The sequence below is a fragment of the Callorhinus ursinus genome, unplaced genomic scaffold (assembly GCF_003265705.2).
Source record: "Callorhinus ursinus isolate GAN/ISIS: 27379988/994484 unplaced genomic scaffold, GSC_fseal_2.0 scaffold33, whole genome shotgun sequence".
In the NCBI taxonomy this organism is placed as follows: domain Eukaryota; kingdom Metazoa; phylum Chordata; class Mammalia; order Carnivora; family Otariidae; genus Callorhinus; species Callorhinus ursinus.
In genome coordinates, this window is record NW_027397095.1 from 230,695 (window position 1) to 254,468 (window position 23,774).

At 51.0% G+C, this 23,774-nt stretch overlaps 1 protein-coding gene across 9 annotated transcripts in view; it reads left to right on the forward strand.

Moving 5' to 3' along the window:
* Positions 1–21,606, forward strand: part of ZNF75D (zinc finger protein 75D) — a 54,248-nt gene extending 32,642 nt beyond the window's left edge. The window contains exons 6-8 of one of the 9 annotated variants that reach the window (XM_025852497.2): positions 1,225–1,351; positions 9,883–10,087; positions 21,252–21,390. In XM_025852497.2, coding sequence (XP_025708282.1) covers positions 1,225–1,351; positions 9,883–9,979 — 224 coding nt within the window. In that variant the 3' untranslated portion in view covers positions 9,980–10,087; positions 21,252–21,390. Of the gene's footprint in view, positions 1–1,224; positions 1,352–3,927; positions 4,022–7,451; positions 8,237–9,882; positions 10,088–15,571; positions 15,689–19,404; positions 19,713–21,251 lie in introns of those variants that run through there. The other 8 variants (XM_073879109.1, XM_073879108.1, XM_073879111.1 and 5 more) reach the window with 8 other exon arrangements.
* The last annotated feature ends 2,168 nt before the right edge of the window (positions 21,607–23,774 follow it).

Here is a 23,774-nt window from a genome sequence, read left to right on the forward strand (position 1 = left end):
CAAGCAAGCTCTCAACGATTTGTAATAAGGCTGTGAATGTTTTCTTTTTTGGTCACATACCTTGGTCTCGTCCTTTTTATCTCCCCCGAGCCCTATTTTCATATTTTTCCTCTTACTCTCCAACTGTTTTTATGTTCTCCATGTAGCCAGGAGGGGGTGGGTCATCTTCTTGGCCCTCCTTCCCCTGGGTCCAAATTAGAGGCAGGGACAGCTAAAGGGGAGTCAGCCATCAAGAGTCCCGATGCAAGAAAGTCACGGCCTCTATATGTCTGTCTGACACAAATAAGGACAATACAGACCTGCAGGCCGAGCTTAGGAGCTCTATGAAGCCAGACCAGTGTTAACTCGGTGTGTAGCTCTGACATCATGAATCGCATAGTCACTTTCTGTTCTGTAAGCCCCCCGCCCTGGTCTGTGGCACTTTGTTACGGTAGCCCTGGCATGTGAATACGCATGGTTTTCGTAGGAAGCACTTGTGTTCACTTCTTCCACTGTGAAGTGCTAAGATGTGGTGCGGCCAGATGGAAAGGGTGCTGGAATAAGAGTCAAAGGTCAGAGAACTGGGTGTCCATGTTTCCTGTTGACCTGCAAGACCTGGAGCAAGTCACGTTACCCCAACGAGCCTGGGTTTCTGCCTTTCTGAGCTAAGGTAATCATACGTGCTCTACTCACTTTCCTGGATGGCTTCTAGGGTCACGTTTATGGCTATGAAATCACACTTTAATTACGAATCAGTTTACAAATATCCGAGGTTATCATTCCCACCATTCTCATTATCAGGTCAAGGAGTTTGCCTTCTCACCCACTTTCCAAATGTGCCAAGGTTAAGAAGGGGAGTGCAGGCTCTGTGGTTTTCCTTCTTACTGAGAAGCACAGGGAACCAGAAAAAGGGGAGAGGAATGTGCAAACTGACAGCAATGATATTCAATAGTTATTTTTTTTCTCATCATTTGACCTCGTGTGGATTAATTTTGTGGAGAAAGCTCCCCTCGTGGGAAATCAACATTCCGTGGGACATCCATCTGTGTTCGGAAAGGCTCAGTCTGTGCAAACCGAGTATCTGTTGAGTACCTACCGTGTGTACCAGACACTACATTACAGGGCAAGCAAGGCGCGCAGACCTTGCGGTGTATTATGCAATGGAGAAGAAAAAAAAAACCACTAAAGAATTACAGACATCTAATTTAACTAATTGTGAATTGCTAACTGTGCAAACATTTCCAGCTTGGGAGGATTCTAGTTCATCTCCTCCGGACTCAGTGGGGTCCCGTGACAGTGCTGGTGAGGAAGGGACAGAGACCGCCATCACCCAGTCACGGCTACAGATGGACTTGGGCAAAGCAACACGGAGGTGAGTTAGCGCCTTCTCTAAAGGAGCAATGATTCGGCAGGGCTGGCTGGTATTTTGTTTTCCTGGTGTGATTTTGCAGGTTGCGATGGCATTTCCATATTCAAGGCACTCAAAGAAAAGAGGATGCCAGGACTGCTGAGCCTTGTCTGGGGAAGCCTAGGAAACAGGATATGCCAAGTGGCCAAGAGCAGGATTGGTGGTACTGGAAGTGCAACCTGGTTCAGGTGCCTGAGGCTGAGAGCACTGCAGGCAGCACCAAAGGTTGCGTGTGCATGGGCGCGTGCGTGCACACACACAGGATCGTGCACACACATGAGCGCGCACACACAGTCACCCTTCCCTTGTTTGCACCTCTCACTAGGAGGGACAAGGCAGTGAAACTTTCTGTTTGATGCCCGTCTCTTCCCAATTCCTAAAACTGGCCCATCCTTTAGGAAGACAGAAAAGAGCACCACTCCGCAAGGACTGCAGTGCAGGAAGGTGTGATGGTAAATTTTAGGCGTCAGCGTGCTGGGCAACAGGGTGCACAGACATTTCGTCACACGTTCCTTGGGATGTGTCTGTGAGGGCAGTTTTGGTTGAGATGAACATTTGAATTGGTAGACTGTGTAAAGCACATTGCCCTCCCCAATGTGGGTGGGCCTCATCTAAGCAGTTGAAGACCAAAGTAGAACAAAGGCCAAGTAAGAGGGAACTTCTTCCTGACTCCCTGAGCCAGGACAATCCATCTTCTCTTTCCTGTGGACTGGAACTTAATCATTGGTTCTCTTGGGTCTCCAGCTTGCTGACTGCAGGTGTTGGGACTTCTCAGCCTCCATCATCTTGTAAGATAATTCCTTATAATACATACATATATACACACATACATACCAATCCAACCTTTATATCATCAGATCAGTCCTTTGCTAAAGAATTCTGCTTTTCTCCACCTTTGAAACAGACAAAACCAAAAGAAATTATAGATAAATGTTACAAATCTGACCAATTATACATAGAATAGTGTAAACCAAATATTAACAAACTGTACAATTCTATATCACATTTTCCCTAAAATGTCATCGATCATAATACAAATCCTGACTTCTGCTATGTTACATGAGGGAAGAAGAGGTCAATTCATATCAGGATGGTCATCTTTCAATGAGGAAAAATCCTCCCATCTCCCTCAAAGTCCACGGCAATGATACAGGAGTTACATTTTATTTTTTTTTATTGCAGAATTGTTTATTTTCTTAATTTAAATTCAAGTAATTAACATATAATGTATTACTGGTTTCAGAGGTAGAGGTCAGTGATTCATCAGTCTTACGTAACACCCAGTGCTCATTCCATCACGTGCCCTCCTTAATGTCCATCTCCCGGTTACCCCATCCCTACCGTCCTTCCCTCCAGCAACCCTCAGTTTCCTGGAGTTAACAGTCTCTAATAGTGTGTCTCCCTCTCTGATTTCATCTTGTTTTATTTTTTCCTCTCTTCCCCTATGATCCTGTTTTGTTTCTTAAATTCCACATATGAGTGAGATCATATGATACTTGTCTTTCTCTGATTGACTTCTTTCGCTTAGCATAATCCCCCCCGCCCAGTTCCATCTGTGCGGTTGCAAGTGGGAGTTATATTTTATAAAGAAGTAAAAAAGATCTATCCCCAGCTAAAAGTGAGATAACTATCTCCATGGGCCAGTGGGGAATCCCAGACAGAGGAAAAAGGGCGTGGAAGGCTTCAGGACCAAAAGTAAATGGAATGACCAGAAATGCACATCCAGAGCTTGGCGTGGGGACAGGAACTCCTGTCACCCACAGGAGGGGGAGGCGGGAGGAGAGGCAGAAGCAGTAACAGGGTTTCTGTTGTTGGGGCTGCTGAAGACAGTCCAGCCGTCCTCTTCCTGGGGGCATGCATGGTTGCCCCCAGGTTCAGTCCTTAACAGAAGCCTCTCACTTGTGGCTAAGTTTTTGTGAAACAGAAATGTAAGACTTTGATCCCTGCCAGAAGATTCGCTTTTTTTCCTCTCTCTCTCCCTTTCTCTCCCTTCCCTTCCCTCTTTCTTTTTCCCGGCTTTATTGAGCTCTACTGGACATATAACATTATATACGTTTAAAGTGTACAACGTGATTTGATACAAGCACATATTTCGAAATGATTATCACAATAGTGTTAGCCACCTCTGTCACCTCACATAGTTACCTTATTCTTTGTGGTGAGAATATTTAAGATTTACTCTCTCAGCAGTTTTCAAGTATGCATAATGCAATATTGTTAACTAGAGACAACCTCCTGTACATGAGATAGTCAGAACTCAGTTATAATTAATTATAATTATTTAAAGTTATAAAATTATATGAAGCTATACAATATAAAAATTATAAAATTATATGAGCTATAAAATTATAATTATTTAAGTTATTAAAGTTATAATTAGTCTTATAATGGGAATTTTGTCCCTGTTGACCAATATCTCCCCATTTCCTGCAACCCTGCCCCTCCCAATACCATTGTTTATTTGAGTTTGGCAATTTTTAAATTAAAAGAAATTTTTTTAAAGTTTATTTTTTTAAAGATTTAATTTATTTATTTGACAGAGAGATAGCGAGAGCAGGAACACAAGGCAGGGGGAGTGCGAGAGGGAGAAGCAGGCTTCCCTCCAAGCAGGGTGCCTGATGAGGGGCTCGGTCCCAGGACCCTGGGATCATGACCTGAGCCGAAGGCAGACGCGTAACGACTGAGCCACCCAGGCGCCCCTGGCTCTTTTAAGATTACAAATATAAGTGAGATCATTCCGTATTCTGACTGGTCAATCATTTCTCATAATTTCAGGTCATGTTCCAAAAACCAAAAAAAAAAAAAAAAGCTCAAAAACGCAAATTTGAGCGCAATAATGGACCAAATCCCCAGGAACACTTATTAAAATGCCCGTATTGGAGCCCAAGCTAGAGCCAACGCCTCGGGGCGTCCAGGTGTGGTGAAGAACTCTAAATATTTGTTCAACAGGCTCTCGCAAGAACCTCTCCCCTGGCCCGGTGGAAGGTAGAGAGTGCTGAGCGCGGATTTGGGAGATAGTGGGGCCCCCGCCCGGCCTGCCCCTCTCCCCCTCCCCGCCTCCTGCTGAGCTGGCACGTGGGGCAGACCCCCGCTGGCCCCGCCCTGGTGCCGCCAGGACTCCCCCGCCCGGCCTCAGCGGCTCCCATCAGGCGGAGGCCAACCGACTGACCCCTGGCAGCAGCGGAGTCCCAGCCCCAGCAGCAGAGAGCCTGGAGGCAGGGAGTCCTGGGGCCGGAAGCGCGGACTCCCCAAGGGGGGGTGGCGGGGCTCTCTTGGGTGGCTCACATCCCGCGACAGCTGCCCCCAGCCCTGACCGTGGGGCGGAGCGGGTAGGAGAGACAGCACAGGGCCACTGCACGTCCCCGGGCCTGGCAATGGAAGGGGTGGCGGGTCCCTGTGCGTCCCCCGGTCCGGGAATGAAAGGCCACTGCATGGCGGGTCCCTGTGTATCCGTGGCCGGGAGAATGGAAGGACCGTCGCGTGGATCGTCCCTGTGCGTCCCTGGACGCAGGAATGGAAGGGGCGCGGGTCCCTGTGCATCCCTGGGCCGGACAATGGAAAGACGATTGCGGGGCTCATCCCTGTGCATCCCTGGACGCAGGAAAGGAACGGGAGCAGGTCCCTGTGCGTCCCTGGGAGCAGGAATGGAAGGGGCGGCGCGAGGCGGGTCGCTGTGCGTCCCGAGCCTGGGAATAGAAGCGGCAGCGGTACCCTGTGCGTCCCCAACACAGGAAAGGAACAGAAGGCAGGACCCTGTGTGTCCCTGGGCGCGGGAATGAAAGGGGAGGCTCCTGGCCGGCCCTGTGCGTCCTAGAGACGCTTGCCCGGGGAGCTGGGCCCCTTTCGTCCCCCGAGGCCGCGGGACCCGGTCGCCTCCAGCCCTGACGTGGGATGCAGTGGGAGTAGGCGCGACCCGTGACGCGCCTCTGTCCTTCCAAGGAGTGCAGGGACGAGTGACGGGGGGCGGGCCCCTGTCCAGCGCGGGTCCCCGCCGCCGCTCCCTGCGCCCTGCCGGGCCTTCCTGGGCGTGTCCGGAGCCCGGAGCGCCCGTCGGGGCGCCGGGACATCCCGTGGGGAGCGCGCTGGGGCCGTGCCCCCGCCCCGGGCGGCCGATGTGTAACCGGCTTTTAGAAGTTCCCGCGACGTGTCCCTCCTCGCCTTTCCCCGAGTGCTCGCTTTGCGCACACCCTCTTTATCCGTGCGCCGTGGGAGCGCGGGCTCGCTCGGGCCGGTTTGGGGGGAAGCCGGGAGCCCCGGGGTGCAGTGAGGGTCCCTGCGGAAGGGCGGAGGGAGGGCCGGCGGGACAGTCAGGGCCCTGCTGGACGTGGTGGAGGGTTCGGGTCCATCTGCGGAGGGCGGCCAACTGAGAGGCTGAGCAGGGTCAGGGCGGTTCCACAGCTCAAGCCGGCCGGTCCCTGGATGCCATCCAGGGAGGAGGGTTGGATGCCTGGGGTGGGGTTGGGGGGACGTGGAACTTTCTAGGAATGAGTGCTGGGGAGCAGTAACCTTGCTTGAGCGCTTCCTCTGTGCCAGGCCAGGCAGCTGCCGTTCGCTTCCACGCAGCTGGATCCACCACAGGAAGCTGATGTACAAGGAGAGACACTGGGTGTCCTTTAAGAAACTTGCGCAGGGGTGGGGCGCCTGGGAGGCTCAGCTGGTTGAGCTTCTGACTCTTGGTTTCAGCTCAGGTCATGATCTCAGGGTCGTGAGGTCAGGCTCCAGCTCAGCCAGGAGTCTGCTTGACATTCGCTCACTCCCTCTGCCACCTCCCCCTCTCAAATAAATCAATCAATCTTTCAAGAACAGACACTTGCCCAGGGATGGGACGGGAACAGTGTCATTTTCCATGACCCGGCAGGAAGAGTCATGAGGATGTTTTCACTTGATCCCCTCCAGGGAAGAGGCCAGGTCCACGAGTTGTGTGAGAGCAAGTAGAGGGAGAGCACGTGGGTGGGTACAGGTCTTGAGACCTATGGAGACGTATGTGACCACCTCTGTCACCACCTCTGTCACCACAAGTGTGGCCTCAGACGTTGCACTTAGAACATTTGGATGTTTGTAGATATGGGCATTGCAAGGTCTGTGCATTGGAGCCTCGTCACCATTTCCCTCTGGCATTTCCTGTGTGACCTGGGACACGTCATTCAGTGCCCCTGAGCCTCCAACCTCGGTCCCCTCATCTGTACTCAGGGCATCATACTAGTCCCCACGTCCTCGCTCTGGGTGAGGGCTACGTGACCTGCCGTATGCGGGAGACTTCGAACAGCACGTGGACACAGTGCCATGAACGTGATCAGTGTCCTTGGTTACTCATGCAGACCAGATGGCTGGTGGCCTGCCCTGTGGCAGTGTATCATTCTCATGAGAAAGCCACTTGGCATGCCATCGCGGGACGAGGGTCAGGCTGATGTGGGCTGAAGTACACAGCCCTTGAGTGGAGAAGAACGAAGGGTTGAGGATCTGTAGCCTTTGGAGGCAAGGCTCTAACTACCTAAGATGTCCGTGGCTGCAGGTGACTCAGCCAGATGGACTTTCAGGGTGACTCACCAGAGTTGTCAGTATTGCTCCCCATTTCCTCTGTGTCCTGTGTATCTGTAGAAACAGGAGACAGCCCACATGAGACTGGGAGTGGGGTGTCATGCCAGCACGTGGGTGGTGGGTCCTCCTTAAGGCAGGTGTTCTCAGCCTTGGTGAAATTCTAGAGCCAAGCTGCTCGAGAGAACGTCCTGCACTGATGGCTGGGGGGCATGTGAAATGTAGCGAGGACCAGAATTGTGTACTTTAATCACTTTGGACTTGAATGTCCCCGTGGCTGGAGTGGCTACCCTCTTGGGCAGCACAGTGCTTGAGGGTCTGGGGATGGGCTTGGACATGCTATGAACCTTTTGGAAACTGGCCGCAGAATTGGATGTGTCCGTGTACTTCTCTAGAAGGTGAGTCCATGGCTTTGCCCTCAGCATCGCTGTGCTTAGGGCTCTAGTGGAAAGTGAGCAAGTGAAGGGAGGTGAGCCTGGCCTGGGGTAACCACCGCTGTTCCCCCTTTCTGCTTTTGTCCTGTCCTCAGCTGTGGGTGGCTCCCCCTGACTGGCATCTGAGACTTGGGGCTCCAGAACCATTGCATCCCGCCAGAAGGGGGCCGTGGCCGTGGCTTGTGCAATCCAGGCCTCGCTGAAGATGGGCTCCGGGTTTCAAGAGTCTGATGCGGACTGGGAGGCCTTCTGCCTGCGCTCCAGGCAGCTCCAGCATGAAGAAGCAGCTGGGCCTCGCTGGGCTTTCCACAGACTCTGGGAGCTTTGCTGTCCACGGCTGGAGCCAAACACGCGCTCCAAGGACCCAGTCCTGGAGCTGCTGGTGTTGGAGCCGTTCTCAGCATCCTGCCCACGGAGACAGAGAGCTGGATGGGGCTGCTGGGCCGGCAGCACAGAGCAAGGTCGTGTCCGTGAGAGAAGACTTCTGCCAAGAAGCCGGGCTACCAGAGCCAAGGGTGGGCATCGCCCTTGGCGTCTTGGGGGTGAGACCCCGGGAAGGAGCAGAGGCCCCTGGCGCTGGGTCAGACGTTTGTCTCCGTGTCCTGTTCGGCCCCAGGATCTCGGCCCGGTCCTTTATATTTGTCTTCTGCTCGGATCAGTGTATGGCTTGCTTCTCCGGGTATCAGACCCAGTCCCCTCCTATAGCAAATAGTCTGTTGTGTCCCCTTAAGTACATTGGAATGGAATTCAAAGGGAACACAGCCTACCCACATCCATCCTCCAATAACATCAGTATCGTGCTGTGCGGGGTGCTGGTCAGATCTGGCCACGGCCTGTGTGTGTACGCCCCGGGAGCTGGAGCAGATTTAACCTGTTAAAGGTTTGCTTTTTTATTTTTTATTTTTTTGAGACTGATTTATTTATTTGAGGGGCGCCTGAGTGGCTCAGTGGGTGAAGCATCTGCCTTTGGCTCAGGTCATGATCTCGGAGTTCCGGGATGAAGCCCCCATCAGGCTCCCCCTTCACTGGAGAGTCTGCTTCTCCCTCTGCCTCTCCCCTTCTTGTGCTCTCAATCTCTTTCTTCTCAAATAAATAAATAGAATCTTTAAGAAAATGTTTTGAAAAAAAGATTTATTTATTTATTTGAGAGAGAGAGAATGAGCACGAGCAGGAGGGGCAGGGGAGAGAGAATCCCAGGCAGACTCTGCACTAAGCGCAGAGCCTGATGTGGGCCTTGATCTCAGGACCATGAGATCAGGATCTGAATCAAAACCAGGAGTTGGATGCTTAACTGACTGCACTACCCTGGTGTCCCCCAAAGGGTTGCTTTTTTAAAACAAGGATGAAAGACAGTAAGATACAGACTGAATGTGGCCCACAAAGCCTAAAATGTTTCCTGTCTGACTCTAAGAAAATGTGGCCAACCCGAGTCAAGTGGAGCCCGGAAAGAATATAAGGGAAAGGGAATGTAGTTTGTCATCGTGGAGTGAGCATGTGAACACACACGTTGGGGCCGGACCGCACCGGCGGACCTCACGAGGTTGTCACGTGCTCGCGCCTGCGCAGAGACTCACTGTGACGGCGACAGCCCCCGGCACGGCTGCTCTGTGGTTTTCCAAAGTGGCCACACGTGTCGGTAAATCTGAGCAATGAGCAAGAGAGTGGTTGCCTGAGTTCCAAAGGCGGGCTTTCCTAGAAGTAGCAAGTCGTGCTAAATCATGCAGAAATGTCTTGTGTCTATACGCGCCCCAGGGTGAGGTTGACACGTTCTTTCTCCCTCGACGCAAGTTTGCGGGGGCACCCCAGAGTTGGTGGGGACCCGGAGCAGTTCCGCACTGGGAATGATACCACTCCTGTCTCTGCCCGCCGGGTCCTGACAGCCACCTGCCACCGTGCCGCATCCGCCTTGGGTGGCGGCGCCAGGGCCCCCTGCTCAGAAGCCCCCGGCACAGGGCAGAACCTTTGGCAGAAGGGAGGAAGGGCTTCGGCACCGTGTGTTGATAGGGCCCTGCAGGTAGCCCGCCCGAACCAGAGTCTTGCAGACTTTCCTGCCGCCTCCCCCCCACCCCCCAGGATAGAGTGAGTTTATGGTGCGCCCTCCCTTTCTCTGTCTCCTGGGTTTGGCTTGCTCCATAGGATTTTTATCCGCCTGTGGCCTAATCGTGGCGCTGCCCCGTATGGTAGCCACCAGCCAGGCGTGGCTCTTGAGCTCTAGAAATGTGGCTAGTCCCAACTGAGATGTGCTGTAAGGGTAAGATGCTCATCACGTTCAGAAGACTGAGTACGAAAGATAAAGTAGGTGAGATGTCTCATGAATACTTGTTCATAGTGGTTACGTTCTGGAAGTGTGGTATCTCAGCCATATTGGTGGAATCATGCATGTCGTCAGGACTGACTTCACCAATGTCTTCTTTGTTTTATGCGGGTCCTGGACAATGAAAACGACGTGGGTGGCTCCCACCCATTGTTGGCACCGGGCGGTGCCGGTGTAGACTGGAGAGTGACGGGTTGTGCCATTTCCCCCAGATCGATAGGCAGGAAATGCTGTTGGAGGAGCTGGTACCAGTGGGCCCGGCACACGTACCACCAAACATCCACCTGGAGTCGCCCCCACTGCAAGTGATGGGACCCGCCCCAGAGGCCCCCGTGGCAGAGGCCTGGATGCCCCAGGCGGGGCTGCCGGAGCTGGGCTACGGTGCTGCCGAGGATTGCCGGCCCTTCCTGGACCCTGGTAAGGCAAGGGGTTGACTTCCTTTCTGCGGTTCGTAGTTGGAGAGCTCGAGAGCTCCCCAGCTTTGGGGGTGGGTTAGAAACACCGAGTCCTGGATGGAAGCGGGCCGCTGCGATAAAGGGTAGGAGGGGGGATGCCTCTCTGGGAACAAAGCACGGGACGTCAGATGGGATTCAAAACCCCTTCAGCTAATGACCCCGCTCAGGAACATTTTGATGAAGAATGTTACGCAGGAAACCCTGGGGAGTATGGACACTGCAGATAAGGCTGATTTTGCCAGCACATTTTAATTAATGGGGTCTGTGATGTCGTGGGTTCCTTAGTTGCTCTTACAGCGTTAAGAGCCTCGTTCAGACTGGTACTTTATGAATATACTCGCTTCAGATCCTTGAAGACGATTTAATCACGTACCAGAGTATAAAGCCAATACCTAGCTCATTCGATCAGAACCTTCGAGAGCATTTCTCCAAGTGTAGCAAGCAGCCTATGTGTATCAGGGTCACCTAGGGTGCATTTTCTCAAGCTCTCTGGGTGAGACCTATATACACTACAGTCTGAGAACCTCTGCTGCAGACCCTCCTAGAGTTTATACTAGAAGGAGAACGTCCAGGCAGAGAAAGGCAGCTGGACTTCGCAGCTCCTGTGTTCCTGTGTTTCACTTCCCTTTGGGGATTCTCCCACAGTGCTACCAACAAATCCTGTCTCTACCCAACACCCCTCTGCTCTCCCCGCCCCCATGAACTTTGGCCGAAGTGTGGCCAGAAACCTCCTTTCTAACTCTCTCAGGCACCGCTTCAACATGTTGGCATTTTTAAGACACTGAAATGCTGAGAAAGCAAAGAGACATAAAAAATGAACATACCGAGAATGGTCCGAGTTACAAATCGTTGGTTTCTGGTCGATCCATAACCAACCCAGTGCCTGGGCTTTGAAACCATGTCCCTTTCCACATCTTAACGTTTATTCATTCGACCAATAGATACAAGCACGTGTTAAGAACTAGGCACTGCTCTGATATGTAACTAGGACTGTAGGTCCTGTATGTGGTGTAAATAGGCCTGGCAAATGCTATGGGGGTCTATAGGAGGGCTGCCTTCCCTGCAGACAGGGAAGTTGTCCTGGAGGAAGGGAAACCTCCGCGGTGAGTTGGAGTAAGCTGCTGGCTGGGGGAAATGGGGAGGGGAGAGGGCTCTGGGCAGAATGCTCAGCATGTGTGCTGAGAGGGGCACAGAGGAGCTTGAGCGGCCCTCAAGAGGCTGGAGAGAGAAGCAGTGTCCTGGGTCACGAACAGCTTTGGGCACCATTTGGGGGGTCATTGCAATCACCGCAGGCGAGAGGATGATTTTCTAAACTAGGGTCGTGTTGATGATGATGGAGTGAAAAAAGTGGGACCAATTCAAAAGCTCAGTGGCCTGGGTAAAATTCAGGACTTGGTGCTCGGCTGGGCTTCGGGTGATGGAGAAGAGAACGTTGAGAACAGCATCCGGGTTTCTGGCTCGTGAACTGGGTAGAACACAAGAAGAGAGTCAGATTTGGAGGGCAGGGGTCAAAGTGAGTTTCGATTTGAACATGAGGAATTTGGGAGGCTTATGGGTCTCCAGGTGGCCAATGTGGAATCAGAGCTCAGGAGAGAGATTGGGGTTTGGGATAAAGATGTGCAAGCCAAAGGCTTAGAGAAGGTGACAGAAGCTTCTAAGATGGTCGAGGTCTTTGGGGGATGGTGTAGAGTAAGAAAGCACGAGGTCCTCTGGGCAGAGCCTGGGAGAAAACATGTCAGAAATGGCCATTTTATGTGGATTCCAAGCTCTTTCAAACTTGCAGTGACTTTGTCTGGCTTCCCTGCTTTCCAGGGCCCTCTCTGGCCATCTGAGAACATCTAAACACTCTGACCCATTTGCTCTTGAAGCTAACAGATAATTCTCCCTCCAGTGCTTACCTCTGGCTCCCCCCTCCCCGTCCCCATCTCTTCTGGTTTCTGTTCGGAGTGCCACCTCTCTTCTCCAGGTCCCTGGCCCACTATGGGGGAGGCACAGGCGGGACTCCACGCTCTCCTTGGAGGCAATGGCTTGGTCCTTGCACACCTAACACTAGGACTGTACATTGTCTATACAGTGCCATAACTCCCATAGAATTCAACTCCTACCATTATGGTGGGCTGCTTGGCGACAAACTTTGTGCCCCTTTCTACATTTAATCAATTCGTCCAGGTACCCTATTCTGTAGCTTACTGTAATGAGTCCTGGGCATGTAGAAGACACGGACTCTGTCTCGTTTTTAATTGAGGTGACAGAGAAGGGTGCGTGGCTGGCTCATGCAGATGGGAGAACATGTGGCTTTTGATCTCAGGGCTGTGAGTTCGAGCCGCGCGTTGGCTGTAGAGCCTACTTTAAAAAAATAGCAGTGACAGAGGAAAAACCCACAAGTACGTATGTGTATCTATTATGGTCAAAGCCAAACTATATAAAATATTGTTATTTATATTCCAGTCTTTGCCTGACCTACATCTCTGGTATGTCATCAAGGTGTGTAAAATCTGTGTTTTGTGTATATGCCTGCGACCAGCGGCAGAACCTAGCCAGTCATATTTAAATATAAATCGTTCTGCATGTGCATCCCCATTCCCCATGCTAATTTGCTCCTCTTAGCAACAGCGCCAAGTACCAAGATCACATATGATGCCCAGCAGCAATATTGTTCTTGGCTGCAATACTTTGCTCTCTAAAGCACAGGAAGGTCCAGTATATTCAACGAGATATAGGATGAATTCAAAAAATAAAATACACCTAGTGGGAACAAAGGCAACGGCCCCTTTCTCATCGCTGTTTAAGGTGATATAATATGCTTCATCCTACCGACTGGGAGGTCCTCATATCCACCTCCTGATCACCAAAATCCCATCCTTCTTACCACTTGGAGAAGGTCTGAGAGATCTGGGGATGGAGCAAGGAAAAAGATATGACCAGGAGGTGGCAGTAGCGAGCACAAGGTTTGTGGCAACTGTGGGGTTTGCTTGCTGGAGAAGTCCAGGGTCCCAAAGGGAGGACAAGGGAACTCCCCAGGGAGTAAGGGCTCACAGAGAGGACTTGTGTCTCTTATGATCTTATAGCCCAGTAGCACACCGGGCAGTTGATGGGCCAGAGAATTCTGAAGGGCTGCAGAGGCGTGGGGTTATAGAAAGACTGATGAATCCCAGACCTGTAGCTCTGAAACAAATAATACATTATATGTTTTAAAAAAAGAAGAAGAAGATAGCAGGGAGGGAAAAATGAAGGGGGGAATCGGAGGGGGAGACGAACCGTGAGAGACGATGGACTCTGAGAAACAAACCGAGGGTTCTAGAGGGGAGCGGGGTGGGGGAGGGTTAGCTCGGGGATGGGCACTAAGGAGGGCACATTCTGCAGGGAGCACTGGGTGTTATGCACAAACAATGAATCATGGAACACTACATCAAAAACTAATGATGTAATGAATGGTGATTAACATAACATAATAAAATTTAAAAAAAGAGTGCACTTACAGTGGTGAGTACTGAGAAATGCATAGAATTGTGGAATCACTATATTGTACACCTGAAACTAATGTAACACTATGTTAACTAATAAAAAGAAATTAAAAAACAAAAAACAAAACAAAAAAAAGCTCCATCTTTTCAATGGCTGGCAGATGGGGGGTGAAGTTTTCTGTGATATGAAAAGTAGGCATGGTCTAAATGGCTAACAGTGTGCTTCTGGGGTAAACTTTAATTTTAATTTTTTTTTTAGATTTTATTTATTTATTTGAGAGAGAGAGTGCACGTGAGACAGAGAGCGAGCATGAACAGGGGGAAGGGCAGAAGGGCAGAGGGAGAGGGAGAAAGAGAAGCAGACTCCCCGCTGAGCAGGAAGCCCAACATGGGGCTCGATCCCAGGACCCTGAGATCATGACCTGAGCCAAAGGCAGACGCTTAACCGCTTAACCGACTGAACCACCCAGGCGCCCCTGGGGGCTAATTTTTAAATCACTGGATGTGTGAGAGTTTGAGTTTGGCACCGACGGCAGGCTTTTGAGCTAAGGAATCTCAGCCTGCAGGGAAGAAATGAACAACCGAGGGGCCAATACAAGAGGGCGCGTTTGTGCACTTAGGCTCATTTCTAGAACAACCCATCTGGTGGTTGGTTATGTGGTAACCCAGACTGGCTGGTGATGAAGATGAGGAGAAGAGACTCACCAACAGAAGTAGGCATAGGGCCATGACTTCTGACTGTTGACCAAAATACCCTGGGGCCAAAGCTATAAAACACAGGGAGCATGCTTCTATGGGCCTGTGTTGGTAGGACAAATTTCTAGAATAGGAACGGTTGGTCAGTGGGCATATACATGGTCAAATGTCCTCCCAAATGATTGTGTCCATTTATGCTCCCGGCACAACCTAGGAGAGAGCCAGTTGCTGCTTTTGCTCACCAGCTTTGTCTTGTGATGAGCGCCGTGGCTCTTTTCCCCAGGTTGGCAGACATAAGGAGGGCTGCTCTCTGTGCACACCTTTTTTAACAAGCATCACGTTCATTCAGCATTCCTGATGGTATTTTACGGGAGGTAGGAGAGTAGAGGATGGAACTGAGGTCAGGAGCATGGGGGACGGGCCGGAGGAGATGGTTAGTGGCCTTAGCTGACAGGGGCTGTGGGCACAGGCTGGGGGGCGCAAACTAACGACAGGGTCGGGAGCCGGCCTTGCTCTTTCCTCCCGTGGCAGTCAGCAAGCCAGCGTTTCTGTTTTTGTTAGCCAGCTCTGTAGGCAGAGCCACTTCGTGTTCTGGCTTTCGCCTAAATCCACTCTCAAAATGATGTGCATTGACATCACCCCAGAATTGGTTCGCTCTCCTTCCACAGATTGGAGGACAGTGGGATCTTCCCCTCCCCTCATTTGGGTCTTGTTCTTTTTTTTTTTTAATTTAATTTAATTTTATTTCAATTCAATTAATTAACATATAGTGTATTCTTAGTTTCAGAGGTAATTTAGTGATTCATCGGTTGCATATAACACCCGGTGCTCATTCCATCACGTGCCCTCCTTAATGACCATCCCCCAGTGACCCCTTTCCCCCAACCCCCTCCCCTGCAGCAACCCTCAGTTTGTTTCCCAGAGTTCAGAGTCTCTTCCGGTTGGTCTCCCTCTCTGATGTCGTCCTATTTTATTCTTCCCTCCCTTCCCGTGATCCTGTTTTGTTTAAGTTCCGCATAGGAGTGAAATCATATGGTATTTGTCTTTCTCTGACTGACTTATTTCGCTTAGCATGATACCCTCTAGTTCCATCCACTTGGGTTTTGTTCTTATCCTAAAAAACAAAAACAAAACAACAAAAATGACATGTCAGAGGCTCCTGGTGAGGCAACCGTGAGAAGGAAATAGGTAGCTATTGAGAGGCCATGTGGCCAGGAAGCAGCCAGGACTCGGGAGAAACCCGTGGCCACTCCATGCACCCCTCCTCCCGTCTCTCCTCTGCCCAGGAGAGCCAAGACCAAAGCCTGACCCGGGGTGCCCAGTGGAGCACAGAGAAGAGCCGAAGTGCCAGGAACTGCAGGATTCCAAGAAAGTGAAAGAACAGTTCCAAGACCCCAGGATAGGTGGGTGAGGGTTCATCGGGCACTCGGGGAGAAAGAGAGGTTCAACCTTAATCCCGGGGTAAAGAGGTTCAGGGTGCCACTTGAGAGTTTCTGTCTTCCCACAAACTGCTGAGGATCTCTTCTTAGTCCCCATGTCCGCTCTCCTGGGAACATGGTGACATCTGTGATTTTTATTCCTTCCCTCAGATTTTGATAACGGGGAGCGGGGGGGGGGGCAGAAAATGAAGAAAAGATGTCAAAGCAGAAAAAAAAAAACTGGAGGGCGTGTATCCATTTGCTGTTTCTTTAGATGGAAATGTGCTTCTTGGTCCCAATGTGCCCAAATTCTCCGAACGGGTAACGAATCCATTGGGAAACCCAGCAGAACAGCTACCCAGAGATTGCACAATACCTGTCCGCCTTCAGAACCTCTCTCTTCGAGAGACAGCCGAGAGCTCCAAGCGGGAAAGACCTCTCAGCCCCCACAGCCCAGGAGCAAAACAGTCCCAGAGGGAAGGCACCCCAGCGTATGCAGTGTGGGAAATGTGTTGCTAAAAAGAAGCTACTCAATAAGCACCTGCAAATTCCCTGGGGAGAGCTCCCTCGCAAGTGCCTGGAATGTGGGGAAAGAGTCCGTAAAGCAGACCTCTTTAGGCACCGTCAAGTTCACACAGGGGAGACACCCTATGAATGCTCTCTATGTAACAAGCCAGCCACTCAGGGGTCCCACCTCATAGCACACCAGAGAGCCTATCCCCCGCGAGAAACGAACCAGCGCTTTGACTATAAGAAAAGGTTTTGTGATAGATCAAGTTTTATGAGACATCAGAAGATCCACGCAGGAGGAAAGCCCCATAAATAGCCCAGTTGTGGGGAAAGTTTCAGCCGGCAGAGGGGTCTTCACTTGGCACCAGAAAACGCACATTGAAGAGAGACCATTTATCTGCGAGTATTGTGGGGAAAGCTACAGACAGAGATCAAGCCTTGTTAATCATTTAAAAAACACAGAAGGGAGAGTCCCTGCAAGTGTAGTCATTGTTCTACAAGCTCGTAAAGCAAGCAGGTCTTACGATGCACCAAGCTGCTCACTTGAGAGAAGAATCCTCCGACAAAAGGTTGAGGGAAACAGCTCCTACACCCCATCAATCAACGCTCATTCATAAATCCTTCACCTGCACGAGGCGATCTCGGAAGAACAGTTTTGCCAGACCTTATTCCTAAGGACAGCTTTGTGTTTTACTCCGTTTCAAACCCATCTTCCAAGGCATGCAAATTCTAGAGTATTCACGGACTCTTACCACTGTCCTAGATCTGTTTAATTGTTATGATGAAAATGTCTTTGTCCAACGCCAACCACGACATAGGTGTAAGTGAGAAGCAGTCCTTCCAGATTTAGGGCCAGCTTCTCAGTAAACAGGGATGCGCCCCATTGACCTCTATCTATGCGATATTTAAGTCACGTGGAAACATACGCTCTTCCTGTTTTGTTCCCACTAACTGGGTGTTGGAGCAACACGCAGATGCCTCCCTAACAGTGGCAAAGAGCACTTCCCTTGGCTCCCAGGTACATCATGTGTCACAGTCACTTTTTTTTTTTTAAGATTTTATTTATTTATTTATTTTTCAGAGCGAGAAGGAGCACAAGCAGGGGGAGTGGGAGAGGGAGAAGCAGGCTCCCCGCTGAGCAGGGAGCCCGATGCGGGACTCGATCCCAGGGCCCTGGGATCATGACCTGAGCCGAAGGCAGACCCTTCACCGACTGAGCCACGCAGGCGCCGGTGAAGTTCATCTAGTTTCTTGAAGACTGACTTACCAAGGCTATAGAGAATAAGGGTCTCGTTTGTAGGGCGGGCCCTAGGAGCGCGTCCTGTAATCTACATTTATTCACCTTATCTAGTTACTGGCAAAATGTACCACAATTCCCTTTTCCCACTCCGTGGCTTGTGGTTTCACTCACTCATTAGCGTACCTCGATGAAGAGAAGTTCCCGGTTGTGACCTACGCCAATATATCTCTCCCCACCTTTATTATTAGTGCTGTTTGAATCCTGGTGAAATTTTTGTCAACCCCAAGATCAGGAACATCTTTTCTACATCTTCCTTTTAAAGTTGTCTTATTTTACCTTGCACATTGAGATCACATTTCACCTGGATTTGATTTCTGTTACAGATGGTATGAGATCCGGGTCAAGATAACTTGAGAATGGGAGAGTACTTGCCACTTCCGTTTTGTCCTTGGCCTTTGGGGCTTAGGGAAAAAAACAAAAAAACAAAAAAACAACCGAGATGGTAAGAGAACATTTTTGCCAGCCTGTCACATGGAGGCGTGCAAGAATGTTAAGAATAGCATCCCAGGCAGCAGGGATGTTTCCTAGAAAGCCCTGAGGAGCGGAGTGCAGAGGGGCTGGAGGGCAGGCTGGAATGCAGGGCAGAGGCCCGGTAATGGCAGGTCTGGTAATCCGCCTGAGGGAGTTACAGCTCAGTCTACACTCACGGGAAGCCACAGGCTCTTGTTGAGAGGTACAGGTGAGCTATTCCTTTTAGAAAGCTCCCTCGGACTCCTGAGTGGGCATTTGGGGAGACGAGATGTGGGACAGGGAAACTAGCAAGGAGGCTGCTGCAGATGGGAGAGGCGGGCTGAGATCAGGGCGGTGGTGTGAGCACACAAGGCAAGGGTTTGAGAGGCTCTAGGAGGCAGGAGACACAGGCCCTGGTGATTGGCTGAATGTGGGGGGATGGGGGTGACAGCCAGATCTGGGTCCTGAGCACCCAGGTGGGGAGACTGGGGGAACAGCTCATGAAAAGGGAATGAAGGCCTTCTTAGCCTTGCTTCCCTGTTTTCCTAGCCGACAGGTCATGGCCGCCCATTTAAACTCACTAGAACTTTCGATGCTGTCAACCCTATTCACTCTCCTAGACTGCCTCCCACCCACAGTGATTCATTCCTTTCATAATCTTCAGGGGCTTCTTTTGTTCTTAAGAATATGATAGGTACGGAGGATGACCGAGTTCCAGTCCTCAGAAAATCAGTTTAGTAGGAGAAGGCTAACTATTAAGCAGATAATTTTATGGCAAGGTGATAAGTGCAGCAACAAACAGATATGTACAGGTTAATATGGGAGCAGAGCAGAAGAATCAGTGGTACATGTTTAAGGGAAGCTTCAAGATGCGTAGAAGCAAGCCTGGCAAAATGGGACAATGCTGAGTTACTGACCCCAGTTGCGCTTGAGGCCAACTCTCTCAAATGGGGTTCCATTTGGTGAGACAGCTTTCATAAGCTAGTTTTAGTTGGATCTCTGTCACGTGAACTGAAAGCCTCTGGACTGAAACAATATCCAGGCCCTTCCCCAAATGAGCTGGGCACACAGGTATGGCAGGTAGGTCTGAGTGGGAGGGCTGGGGCTCGGGGCCTGTGTATAAGGCCGGATGGTGCCAGAGAAGGGGGGTGGCAGGCCTGAGTGGGGGTTCGGAGCTTACACAGGAGTCAGGCAGCAGGCTAGCAGGATCGGTTTGAGTCCATACAGGGGAATGAATAAAACGAGAACTAGATTTGCCTCATTAGAGAAGGGAGGTGCTAATGTGGAAAGGGGGAAGACTAGAACGAACTCTGCTGTTGCACTGGAACTGGAGGTCTTGCTTTGACGTTGTGGATGCTCTGTCAGTTTCCGAGGACTGCTGTAAGAAATGATCACAAACTGGGTGTCTAACAACAAAAATTATTCTCTTACATGTCCGAAGGCCAGAAGTCTGAAATCGAGATGTCAACAGAGCCGTGCTTCCTCTGAATACTCTAAAAATCTTTCTTGACTTCCTGGCTTCTGGTGGCTCCTGGCAATTTTAGGCATTCCTTGGCTTATAGCTGAATAACCCCAATCTCTGCCTCTGTCCTCACGTGGCTTTTTCCTCTGCGTGTTCTCCTCTTCTTGTATGGACACCAGTCATTGGATTGGGGGCCCACCCTAGCCCGGTATGCTCTCATCTCAATCCCTAACTACTTACAACTTCAAAGACTCTATTTCCAAATAAAGTTACATTCTCCGGTTCTGAGTGGACATGCATGGGGGGGGCGGGGCATTATTCAATCGTATATATGTATATATACGATCTTTGTATGTATGTGTACACACACACACACACACACACACACACTCGTCTAGACATACACATATCCTAGCACTGCCCACTGAGAAAGCCACTACACCCCAATACCAGCAAGCGCACCTAGCTTGTAGATCTTGGTTTCAAAAACACCGCAATTTTCACCAAAAGGAACCAGGAGTCTTTGGACAAATGGCTGATTCCCCAGCTGGGGCAGGGAAACAAGATGAGCCTGGAACGCCTTGTTGTTCCAGAAAGTAAAGAAGCACTCAAAGAATGATGGCACAGAAGCCAGTTTGAAGGGGCTCCCGTGCGCCAAATGTGGGATAATGACAGTAACATATCATAAACCTCTGAACAAGTAGGGACATGAGTCCACAGTGACAGATATAAATGAATGGATCAGTCAATGGGGGAGAAGAGGGAGGTCTTCCTTATAGTAGATACTCAACTAATACATATAGAAGGATTGATGATATCAAGAAATCACCATTTGTCAATAGTAATTATTTCAGTCAAACTAAAAAGCTTCTACATAGCAAAGGAAACCATCAAAAGAGTAAAAAACCTACAGAATAGGAGAGAATTTTGCAAATGATTTATCTGATAAAGGGGTTAAAATGCAAAATATATAAGGAACTCCTATAACTCAATAGTAAACAAACAAACAAACAAACCAAACCAAACCACAACCACCTAATAACCCAATTAAAAAAACGGGCTAAGGACTTAAATAAATATTTCTCTAAAGCAGACATACAAATGACCAATAGGTACATGAAAGGATGCTCAATGTCACTAATCACTATGGAAATGCAAATCAAAACCACAATGAGATAACATCTCACACCTGTTTGGATGGTTATTATCAAAAAAACAAAAGGCAGCAAGTGTTGGCAAGGATGGAGAGAAATTGGAACTCTCATATACTGTTATTAGGCACGCCAAATGGTGCAGCCTCTATGGAAAACAGTACGGAAGTTCCTCAAAAATTAAAGAGCAAATTACCCTATGATACAGGAATCCCACCTCTTGGTAGTCATCCAAGGGAACTGAAATCAGGGGGCGCCTGGGTGCACAGTCGGTTAAGCATCTGCCGTCGGCTCAGGTCATGGTCCCAGGGTCCTGGGATCGAGCCCTGCGTCAGGCTCCCTGCTCAGCGGAGAGCCTGCTTCTCCCTCTCCGTCTGCCTGCAGCTCCCCCTGCTTGTGCTCTCTCTCTCTCCGTTAAATAAATAAAATTAAAAAAAAAATAAAAAGAACTGAAATCAGGATTCCGAAGAAATATTAGCACCCCAATATTCATAGCAGCACTATTCTCAATAGGCAAGATGTGTGCCCCAGATGGTGACCCAGAGCAACATCCTCTGACTACTCTGGACAATGTGTGTGGCGGGGAGGTGGCAGGGGGGAGAAGCCCTGGGGCCCACTGGATCAGCTGGGTTTACTCAACTTTTTCAGGCTTCCTCTGTTGTGCTCTTTCCAAAGCCATCTGGAGCATCAGCGAATCATGGAGAAAGGACGCTCTGAAGTCCATCCCAGCATACCCATCCCCAGCATCAAGAGGAAGGCAGATGAATACTTAAAACCCACCCTGGCCTGGAAAACGTGCTGAGCTTTTTACTTGGTAGGCAACTAGGAAGCCACAGAAATGATCTGGATCTGTCAAACTGGCTGTGGATGCTGACACGAGCCACACCAGGGTGGAGATGGCCCTTGCCAAAAAGTCACATAACGTACCTGCTTAGGCCTGTGCGCAGTTTTGGAAAGTGCAAACAAACAGGTTTAGAATAACAATAGCCTTGCGTCCACTGTTAAAATAAAAGCTGCATTTTCACTCCTATGGTTTGATACGTTTTTATGACCAAGCAGCTTTCTTGGGTTAGTTACGCGGGACAGGGGATTCCATGCATGGTGACGTGGAATGCGGCAGCTCGCACAGCCTGGGAGGTGGTGAGATCCCACGGCAGGTCACATCTCGTCCGCCTTTAACCTGAAACAAAAGCCAGGGACCGGTGATGTAGATAGAAGTGGGTCCCTCCGGGAACGGAGAGTCCTGTCCCTAGGCATTTGAGCAGACACCGGCTGTGTCCCCCTGGAAAACCTAGTTGCTACCCTGGTGAAAGACATTGTTTAAGAACAGGGTTCGAGCCCTAGGGAAATTGAGGATACCCATATTTTTCATTCTGAGGCTCATGAGAATATCATTTAGAGCACACAGCATTTTAATATGGGAAGGTTACTTCGTAACAGCACTCCAACCCATCTTAAGGGTGAACTTGCTTTTTTTTTTTTTTCTTAAGATTTTATTTATTTGACAGAGAGACACAGCGAAAGAGGGAACACAAGCAGGGGGAGTGGGAGAGGGAGAAGCAGGCTCCCTGGGAGCTTGATGCCGGCCTCGATCCCAGGATCCTGGGATCATGACCTGAGCGGAAGGCAGACGCTTAACGACTGAGCCACCCAGGCGCCCAAGGGTGAACTTGCTTTAAGCTTAGGTGTTCCTTGCTTACTGACCTAAGTCTCTTGGACTGTAGTGGAACTAACCTACTTTCCTTGAGATTTGCAGCCCACTGGCCTTGAGGAGTGAAGGACTAGATTTTCCCAGAAGATAAGGCCTGACTGCTTTGGAAAACAGCCCCCGCTGATGTCAGCAAGCCTGTCCAAGGACAGGTCAACATAGGACTAACCACCAGGGCACCTGCTTCTCCTGTGCACAGCCCCCCCACCTTTCCCAAGCCTTCCCGTTTAAAACCCCCAGGCTCCCGCTGCATGGGGAAGATGGTCTCTGAGACCTCTGCCCACCATCCTCCCAGGCTGCTGACCTCCTGAAAAAAGCAACCTTTCCTTTCCCACTATTACTTCTTTCTTGAGTATTGCTTTTTCACTGGCGAGGAGCTGAACCTGAGTTGGGAACCGGTTCTCTGTCTGGTACCAATAACCTCCAAGCCTCCTGAAGGTAACAGCTCTTCTCACTGCCCCCCGAGGTGTGCATGGCCGGGCCCCTCGGCGGGGTGGGGTAAAGCCGGGCGGGCGGCGGCTGCGGACACTGTGCCGGACTGAAGGCCCCAGCCCGTCTCAGCAGGACTGGGGCGCCGGCTCCCGGGACAGAGCCCCCCCACTCCCCGGGAGGCTGAGGGGGGCGACAGGCCCTCGGGGAAGTGGGCACGCGAGTGAGGACGTGGGGCGTGGAGAAGCGGGCCGAGGACGAGGGGAGGCGCTGTGGGGGGGTGGGGGGGGGACAACGAGGGGACCCGAGCGAGGGCGGAGCCGGGGGAGCAGCGCCGCGGCGGACACGCGTGTGCCGGGCGGTGGGGCCGCGGCCTGTCCCTGCGCCCCCTGCCGGGCGGGGCCGGTCCTACACCATCCCTCCCCCCCCTCCCCCCCGCCTGCCCGCACCTCGGGTCCGAGGCCGCCGGTGAAGCGGGACCGCTGCAGCCCTCCACGTCCGGTCACCTCCTCCCCGGGCCTGTCCCCTCGCCGCGCGCGGTCTGACTCGGCCTCCGGGGTCCCCGGCGGGGCGGCTTCGCGCACCGGGTTGCCGCGCCGCTCACAGCCAACGGAGGCGCGACGGGCCGCGACGCTCGGGACGAGTCCCACTGCCATCCCCTCGAGCGACGGGAAGCGCGGCGCAGAGGGCTGTGGCAATGTACCTTGTGGTGCCGGGCAGCGCGGGCGCCCACGTGAGCGCAGGGTCCCCGACCCGCCGCAGCAGGGGGCTCTCGGGACGCCCCAGAGCGGCCCGCACCGCCTACCGCGCATCTCCCTGGGGCGCCTGGTGTCCATTGATGCAAAAATGGTAAAATTGTTGATGAAGCACAGTTTATCTATTTGTTTTCTTTAGTCAGTTGTGCTTTGGGAATTGTAGGTAAGAAACCAGGGCCAAATCCAAGGTCATGAAAATTCACCTCTATGTTTTTTTCTAGGAGATTTATAGTTTTAGGACCTACATTTAGGTCTTTTGATCCATTCTAAGTTTTGTATATGATGTGAGGTAAGAGTCCTTTTTTA